We start from the raw sequence: 9,630 nt of genomic DNA on the forward strand, positions 1-9,630 counted from the left end.
TATCAGTTGAAAAATATTAAAAATACATGGGCACAATTTTTTTTTATAATTACTATTTAAAGATCTAATTTAAATTTGAATAATTATTTTGTAGTTAAAAATTTATAAAATGTTCAACTTTTGTATCTAAGAATTGAAAATTTAAAACAAGATTCCACGTAAGTAATTAATTCTGTTACTAAAAAATCTAAAAAATACATTTACACAGTTTATTTTTATAGTCATTTTAAGTTCAAATTTGGACGAAATTACATATTAAAAACCTGGAATAACTATTTTAGTTATTTTGTTGTGATTGTATAATATTATTCGTGGGTACTTGAAACTTCTAAAGTATACTATTATATATCTATGATAGTACCATAACTTAGAAGTACCTATTGGATATTGTGATATGATTAATTTGGAATTTATTATAGGTACCTATTAAAGGTAAATTTTTTTTTAATATCAGACTATATAATATTATATGTCTTATACCTAGACTGACATACCGTCTCCGCTCAGAATCGTTTTTCTTATACAGTGATATTATGTCATTAAATTCAAATTTAATACTATCCATTATACAGTGACCCACTTGTAACCTACTGTATAGCAGAGTGACATCCACTTACCCACTTTTTCTTTCATAAAAGAACCAGAACCGAACCGGAATCGTTATTTTATTTTTGGAGAACAGGTACCGGAACCGATACCGATAAATTCATAAGGTTCCAGTCTCTACCCTGAACCGAGGTTTTAACTATGATTGTAAAACGGGCCCTAAGTGGCCAAGTCGGTTATAATAAACAACGTATATAATAATTACTATTTAATTTATAGTTATTATTCAATATTAGATAGGAAAATTGATAAAATATTTACTTATGTCATACTATTTATTAGGTATAAGACTTAATACTTAATAAAAACAGGTGTATAGCAGTTGATACAGGCAAAGTACAAAATATTTTAAAGAGTTCATGAATATTTGGATAAAACTCTTTATCAAAAACATCTAAAGCTGAGTTACATCCCAGAGGTGAATAAAATGTTTTCAATCTCTAAAAATAAACCCGTGCCCTTTGGTAAGTCTACAGTCTTCGTGGTAATTTTGTTTATTTACCGACTATTTATCGAGTTTATTATAAATAAATATATAAATTTTATAAATTTCACCATGCATGAAAAATAATTCGCGGAAAATTCAAAAATATAGTTACGTATGGTAACTATATTTTTGAATTTTCCGATATTTATGTCACGAACGACAAGTGGCGTATAGTAGGTATAACAAATTACCACGGCTAGAATATTTAGAAAACAGCTATACCTACTTAAAACTTAAAAGTAGTATCCTATTGAGAAATACAGTTAATAAGTAAACTTAACTTTACAAAAAAAAAAGGTCAAGGGGGGATCTATCCCCCATATCCCCCCCCCCCCCCGTAAATACGCCACTGAGTCAGAGTATATTGCATATACAGGATAGCCACATCGGTACATTTTGTTTCAAAGTCCAGATTATCTACTAGAAGATATTATAGAAATCATGTTATGTCGTTCTTTTTAAATACCTACCGTACAAGGTTAAACTTATTTTTGTACTCTGTAAATAGTGCTTTGATTATTATAGCACAAGTGCTGATAAATTACGAAACAAAATGGAGTAGAAACAGTATTAAAATTACGAATGTGTGGATATAGATATACGATAACTTGTATAATAACACTATATATATATATATAATAAGATTTCGTTTCAAGTGCTTTATGGATGGGGAAAAAACAAAGCAACCACTCATGTCGCCGTATATGGCATGTCGATTAAATAATATAATATATGCAATAACCATTTGACATTAATAAAAACGATCGCTCACCGAGGTGTTCGAAATATATAATATTTAACACCCGATCACGTACTTTCTGTTAGGTTCCCCGAGCGTTTGACGGCGTTGCTGTTGCTGATGATCTGTTCGACTATCGAGTTTCCAACATCGTCCAATTCCAACACCTCCGTATCATCTAATCACGATAAAAATATATCATCATAAAATATAAATTGAATTTCGCGAGATCCGCGCACGATGTTGTCCCTAATCCGACACGTGCATAGGAATAATCCGTGTACTCGATCGTAATTATTATTATATTTAGGTACATTGGCGTCGTCGTTACCTTTGACGGAGCTGGTCGTGCTGCCGACTGTTTGCAAAGCGTACATGGTGGTCGGCCAAAATTGGGTTCACTGTTTTGCTACAGCACAACAATTACAGCAGGATTTCGCGTTTATGTAACCAATATAAATTATATTATAATTCACAAACACTGTTATATTATATAGGTTTACTGTCGTGCATAACCTAAAAACGACTGCTAATTTCCAACCGAACGACGACGACGAGTGGATATCGAGTCGTACCTAATACCTATTGTAGTTTGTAGTCGTTATCTCGAGAGCCACTCTCTCATCGTGTAGTACGCTCGGCTATTGGGGGTTTTCACGTATCTCTCGCGCGACGTTCGGATAGCTGCTGAACGAGCTCGCCCGAAGTTGTATGTATCAAGTTTCGCGAGACTCGGTTCAAAACCTTCGTGGCCTTGTGCGAAATTTTCAGTTGGATCTCGGACTGCGAACCCGGTGAAATGGCGTGACATCTGTGTGAGATTCGAAGCTTTGTGTTTTACGTCTTCGTTCTAGTGTAGCCATCAGTAGGTGTAGGTTAGGTACATAATATTTTCTTTGTCACTGCTACCGCTACCGGACAAGGAAAACGTGAATGATGAAAAAAAACGCACGTCGAATATTATATTGTACACGATTTTTATTTATTCATAATATATTATATATTCAAAAGTCAGTCGTTAATGTTATGATACAAAGATAAAATGCGAAAAAAAAAATTAGCACGCAAACAATAATTGTTAAGGCACTAGGTATGTACACATATAAATATTAAATAGTATATATGTATAAATCATACATACTGTTTTAAATGTAAGTTCTAATAAATATTAAAGGCACAAATTCGATGTTCAGTATTTTTATTTGCAAAAAAAAATAGTTAATTTATTTTTAAGTTCGAATTCACTGGTGGTTTTAGTGATGGAAGACTAGACGAAAATAATTAATATTTTAAGTGTATTTTTTCCTAATAAGCTCGATTTCAAATTCAGAGATCTGTTGATTAATTTAAAAATAGAATAGAAAATAATTATGTATACATCAAATATAATATTAAAATAAAATATTAACAAGATAGAGAAAATATACAGAAAAGGAATTAAAATACATTTAACAAAAATAAATATTAGGAAGTTTCTAAGTAACATGTTTAAGTTATAATTGTTTTTTTTTTTGCTTACAATAATGCTGCAGAAAATTAAAGATTGACAACAATGAACAATGAATCTTTATTTACAAGATACTGAGTTCTACTGCAATTGTGTTAATAATAATTCATGACTCCCAAATGATAAAAAAAACAAAGTGTTAATTTACTATGATTTACACATCTATGGCACGTGTTCTAATTTCTAACAAAAGCTGTAAAAACGACAGATACTCTGTGTTTAAGATTTTGTTAGTATACAACATGTAGTTTTGAACACATTTGGATATTAAGATTTGCCCATATAAGTAGGATTTTTGAATGTTGACGTAGCTTGTCTGTAGATTGGATTTTCAGCCTAAAAAAAAAGAAAAATATGAATTTAATAAAAGAAAATGTTTTGTTTATTTAATACTTACTGTGTCCCATTTGGCAATCATACGCTCTTTTTCAAACTTCGCAAATTCTCGTCGATCATTAATTGTTGTTAGTAGTTTCCACAGCAGCAAAAGAGCCATTCCAATTAACACTATAGCTCCAATCACGCCCAATATAATACCTGAAATTATATATAACAATTAACTAACAATGTGCATAAACAATTTATAAATTTAATATATAGTATGTACCCATAAAGTAAACTTGAGGAGGACATTCACGTTCTTCTTGTGCTCGAATTACGATCTTTCCACTTTGATCATACGTGTAAACATATGCAAAACGACAATCGTCTTGATCATAATATGAACACATATTTTCATCTTTGTCTTCATTAGCTAAAAATTAAAAATTATATTATAAAAATAAATGTTTTGTTAGGATAATGAGGTACTCATATTTTACCTTCAGCTACTTTTACTATGATTGGTTTGATTGTGCAACTTTTTTCACATTCTTCAGGTGACATAGAACCAGTCTTGTACACGAGACATTGAATACATTCTTTAAATTCTTGACATCTACCCGGACAAGTCTAAATCAAACAACAATTTAATAATAAATAATATTAAATTTTACAAAAATGTTTGTTAAAAATTGATATGAACACAAAATACAAATTTATATGATCATTTTTTTATTGACTTACTGGGCATTTTTGACAGTATTTTCCAGAATATCTTATACCATTTTCTTCAGAGCACTTACATTGACCACAATCACACGTACCACGACCCGAACATATTTCATTACTACCATCCATTATACATGTTTCATTTGTATCATGACAATCACATGATACACCTGTCCATCCTGGGATACACTTGCATGTACCACAGTCACATGTACCATAACCACCACATAAAGCACCACCAGATCGGTCACATGAGAAATTATCACATTCACAGTATGTACCATAAACTCTCTAAAACATATTTTACATTATTAGTTATCAACCTAAATAATTTAAATTAAAAATAAATTTTACCTCCTCAGGATTAGATCTAGCTTGACAATCACATTGACCACAGTTACATTCTCCACGACCTGAACAATTTATTTCCGAGTCATTGTTCAACCGACATCCAGATACCATGTATGTATCATTACCATGACGATTATTGTTAGCATCACATTCACACATACGACCAAAGTGCATGGAATCACATTCACAAACACCACACTTTAATGTTCCAGCTCCACGACAGTCGGGCGATTTCTCAACATAGTCCTAAATAACATTTTAAATAATTAACCTATACTATTTGGCACTATGAAGTTGCTACTTACAGGATGACCAACATTTTCACACTGGCATTCACACTGCATATCTAATGACACAGTTAATGATTCATTAATACCAACAGGGTAAATTTGAAAAGTCTGTGTCCAATCTTTGCGATTTGGTGGACATGATGTTACTTCGATTTCAGCTTGAAAATTGACTACAGTACCAACTTTAAGTCCATCACATTTATTTGTTTGTTTTAAAACACCATCTTTATCGAGACAGCTCGAATAATATGTGACTTTTATAGCACTGGATGCTGTATCTCTCATTTCCACAGAAGATGATATTTTCTGTAATACAATCAATAGTTATTAAGATTCTATCACAAAGAGCAAGAGCATACAATGTATTGTAATAATAAATAATAATATGTTAGAAAATATAATATTTCTTACACTGTACTGATCTTTAACTAAATCAACAACATTTTCTGAATTTTCGGATAGAGTACCAGCTGAAGCTCCTTCGATATGTTGCATTAGACGTTCATAAACATTTATTTGTTCTCGTGTTACAGCAAAGATCATATTGATTGAGTTTTGTCTTACTTTTAAATTTATCTAAAAAATGTTTTAATCGTATTACCATCAAAAGTAAAGTAAGTAATAGACAATTCTGTATAGTTGTTACCTGTGATATTGATGGGTAATCTTGTAAAGACGAATGTGTGTAACTACCTCTATTATCGAGATGACAACGACCATCATTTGGTTTGATAATGCCACCAAGCTAAAGGTATAATGAATTGCTTAATGATTCAAAATGTAACTTAAGTAATAAAGATTCTTACTTTTCCATCACCAGCATAATGAAATCCGGCATCGGTTGAGAATAACAATAACCTCCTGGCACGCTCCCTCCAACCAATTTCCTCACGACAGACAATGGCTTGCATGATAGCATCAAAACCACCTTCTGGTGCATCTAAATTACCTGAAACTGGTGCTTTTTGGACCTCACCCTAAATTAAGTATTATATTCAATCAATAAATGTATCAAACTAATATTTTACATGCATTTAATTACATAATTAATACTTTAACTCATAAAATAATTTAAAATTAATCATGCAACAGAAACATATAAACAAGCAGTAAGTCAATCACATTTTTAAGTAAAAAAAATTAAAAAGTGGGCATGATAAATGACAGTTTGTTAAATATTAATAATAACAATTAAAATAATATATTTATTTTTGTCTTTATACATTTCTGAAAATTGGACAGTGAAAATTACAAAATTATATTATGTTAGTATTAATAAATAATGTTTAGTTAACAGTTATTCTTAATGATGCTGAATAGTTTATAATGGACTTACGGCAAATTTATTAGTATCTTGACTGAGAGACATGACATTTTGAAATCCGTATGGAGGAGCATCACAACGAGGACATGGCTTCACCAAGCTGAATATTATACAGGCACACAAAAAATTATTACAAAATAAGTTTTGTAATAATCACTCAGTTACAGAACGATAGTGCAATACTATGTGCACAACAAGCATATTATCCCTCATTAAACATAGATAGGCATATGGGTATGAATATAATTCATCAATTATAATTTATTTAAAACCAATAATATACTCCATGTATTTATTTGAAGTATAAAAAGAAAGGTTAGGATAATGTTTTGCCTAGTGTGTGTATAAAAACATCTACAACAAATAAAAATATAAAAGCTAAGAAATATTATTTTTAAACTATCTAAACTACGCATGAAACTGATATACTCGTACAGTCGTACATATTGGACTTACAAGTCATGCAAATACATATTAAACAACTATAGCCTATTGAAGTATTTTATTTTAACTAAATTACAATATTAAAAGTATTGTTTTTAAATCAATAGCACATTAAAATTTTAGTTACTAAAAATATATAATATTATGTACTATTAAAATAGTACATTACTTTATAAAATAATTTTAAATTTATAAAGTAGGTACTCTAAAATAAAAATTGCAATGGTCGCAAAACCATAGAAAAATGTAAAATATATCTAAATCCATGATTAAATCCAGATACAGGATAATCACCTTGATCAGTTTAAAAATAATGAATACCTAGGCATCGTTTGTAATTTTTATGACAAAGAAATTAATAGAAGCACCTTTCCATCAAAGCAATGTATTAATGGAGGGGTTCATAACTTCACCTTCCCTCACATAATGTTTCGGGAAAATTATTTTTGAAATAAATTTATTAGATGAAATTTGATAAGGTATTGTATATTAGAAAACATATTTAAAAAGTATTACAAAACACAACATGCCAATGTTTTCTATTTTGACAATTTTTTTTTTCTACACAATATGTATGTCTTCAAATCTTCTCTCCTCCCCCCACCAAAAAAAAATTAGTTTTCTACAAATGCCTATGTACTTGCGATAGATACCAAAAAGAAATTATTCAAATGTATATATACAACATTGATTTATTTGTAGATGGATTATACACATTTTGTCTTGAATTCATTTTGGATCAATAACTTACTGAGAATAAATCAGTGTTCGAATTCAACGACAACTGATTACGAAAACCATATGAATGAGCACAGAATTCGCATGGAGATTCAATTCTAACCCAAGAAAAATCACGCAAAAATATATTTTATACTCATTCAAACAAATTTATGAAAACCAAAAACAACTATTCAACTTACTTTTTCGGCATTGTATTGACATATGGCATGACAACTTTGTCAACAAAGCTACCAAATCCAAGTCGAAAATTTGAGGTAATATTTCGCATGCTTTCAGCCAATAAATTTCCAAGAGCGGATAATTTTTCTTTGTCGTCTTCCATTGAATTAGATAAGTCCATCAAATAATATAAGTCCACAGGATAATCTTCTGCTTGTGCATAATTTACAGTTATTCTATGGGCTTCATCTAAAAATAATGTCATAAATTGTTATGAATATAAACATTAATACAATAATTCAGAAAATGGCTTACTTATTCTAAGTTTAAGAGATACTTGTTGAGGAGATATTTGTACAGCATCGTGTGTTGAACTTGCTGCTGATCCTTTAGAAGCCGAAGAAGAGGAGCCACTGGAACTACTAACACTAGACATATAAGAATTTGTATTTTTCCTGGCTTTTTGAAGTTCACGCGAATCCAACATCTTGTACTCATTTTTAGGATTATTAATATAGCGTTCATCACATGATTGTTTCGTGCTTGATTGATAACATCGTTTTCCATCAAATTTCTAAAGATAAAAAATACAATTGCAATAATTTATAAAGTAATGAACAAACTTATAATAAATATAAATATCAGTGTTTCATAAATACTGTTAAAATAAATTGTTATGATTAGAACACGACAAAACAAAGAACAAATACCAATGACTAATGTTTTTTTTTTTTGCTGAACATACCGGTTGTGCACACCAAGCGCACGTTGGAGTTTGTATACATTCATGACAAGTCTGTTTAAGAACGCAAGGATTCTGTCTGATTAATTGCTGTTGTATTTCATCTGCATAACAAAAGCTTAGTGTCAACAAAGCAACTATCAAAATCATCATCATTAGTAATTTATTCATTTTGGTCTGAATGATAATCTGAAAAAAAAATAAAAAATTTTAATATAAAATTAATTTTGTTGTTATAATGTATAGGTAGTATTTAATAATGCCTTATTAAATTAACAATCAATGAAAATATTTAAATTTATATTTTTTAACCAAATAATTTTTATAATAATATTTTAAAACAAAGCAATATTTGGTCAATACTCAATAAGCCTTGTTTAAAAATAATACTCCACCTCTGTAAAGAGGTGTGTTCATTTCTACGCCTACTGGCCACTATAAATAGATTTTTACATGCTCCTGTGTTTGGTAGTGGAGATATAAAAAACAAACTAGTTATGGGAGAAGGAACCACAATATAACTTGAAATTGTTTGACAAAAGTAAAAAATATAAAAACGGTCATTAAGGTTAAAAGAGTATGAAGAGTTCGAATAGGTGAATTTAAGTAAAATGTTAGACAATTCATAAAAGGATTAGGACATATCGCATATAGGTATAATCCAGATGTTACAGTAAAGTTGTAAATTGTAATATACATTATATTATTTAAATACATTGTACATAATTTAATTGTTATATGATTTCATGAATAATACGACAAGGACACAAGGTGCGTGAGAGTAAGTAATAAAGTATACTGAAACTGAAGTAGTGAGGTCTTAAGTGTTCGTAGAAAATAAAAATTGAAATGTACAGAAAAATATCTTTGAAAAGTACCAGGCATTGGTATTGTTGATGAAAATAAATGTACGATTGTTTCTAATACCTATGCACGTCAATAACGTACCGGATGATAACAGTTATAATGGGATCACATAGAATGATCGAGAACCATAAATGGAAACGTCACGTTGCGCACGTATTCCGTTCTAAAAACACAGAAATCGCGATGTTTTTAATGTGCGTCATAATTTTCTAGGCAATTTAAGAATTTAGATATCCGCTATCCGCTTGGGGCGTAGTAAATAAAAGTTGTAACTTGTAACTTATACAAGACCTAACGAAACAAAAATAATTATTCGGGGGGGG

At 30.0% G+C, this 9,630-nt stretch overlaps 2 protein-coding genes across 2 annotated transcripts in view; both read right to left on the bottom strand.

Annotated features, from left to right (window-relative positions):
* LOC100569759 (cytochrome b ascorbate-dependent protein 3) overlaps positions 1-2,699 on the bottom strand; it is a 23,880-nt gene extending 21,181 nt beyond the window's left edge. The window contains exons 1-2 of the mRNA XM_003244400.4: positions 2,164-2,699; positions 1,909-2,010 (exon numbers count right to left, since the gene is read on the bottom strand). Of these exons, the coding sequence (XP_003244448.1) occupies positions 1,909-2,010; positions 2,164-2,209 (148 nt within the window). The 5' untranslated portion in view covers positions 2,210-2,699. The remainder of the gene's footprint in view (positions 1-1,908; positions 2,011-2,163) is intronic.
* A 91-nt stretch (positions 2,700-2,790) lies between these two features.
* LOC100569662 (integrin beta-PS) lies at positions 2,791-8,629 on the bottom strand. The gene is made up of 14 exons (XM_003244399.4): positions 8,444-8,629; positions 8,014-8,272; positions 7,719-7,947; positions 6,367-6,454; positions 5,837-6,007; positions 5,677-5,775; positions 5,442-5,606; positions 5,046-5,336; positions 4,744-4,986; positions 4,405-4,680; positions 4,161-4,290; positions 3,947-4,093; positions 3,737-3,876; positions 2,791-3,675 (listed from the first exon to the last, which is right to left on the bottom strand). The coding sequence occupies exons 1-14, from the start codon at positions 8,609-8,611 to the stop codon at positions 3,607-3,609; spliced, it is 2,475 nt and encodes an 824-aa protein (XP_003244447.1). The 5' UTR covers positions 8,612-8,629; the 3' UTR covers positions 2,791-3,606.
* Positions 8,630-9,630: the final 1,001 nt, after the last annotated feature.

Source organism: Acyrthosiphon pisum, chromosome A1 (genome assembly GCF_005508785.2).
Source record: "Acyrthosiphon pisum isolate AL4f chromosome A1, pea_aphid_22Mar2018_4r6ur, whole genome shotgun sequence".
Taxonomy (NCBI): Eukaryota; Metazoa; Arthropoda; class Insecta; order Hemiptera; family Aphididae; genus Acyrthosiphon; species Acyrthosiphon pisum.

Excerpts from the sequence above, each read along its gene's own strand:
- LOC100569662 (XM_003244399.4), bottom strand. The coding sequence starts at position 8,611 with ATGAATAAATTACTAATGATGATGATTTTGATAGTTGCTTTGTTGACA. Across the intron at positions 6,008-6,366 it reads AAGATACTAATAAATTTGCC|GGTGAGGTCCAAAAAGCACC; the intron begins GTAAGTCCATTA and ends TACTTAATTTAG. Across the intron at positions 4,681-4,743 it reads CTAGATCTAATCCTGAGGAG|AGAGTTTATGGTACATACTG; the intron begins GTAAAATTTATT and ends AATATGTTTTAG.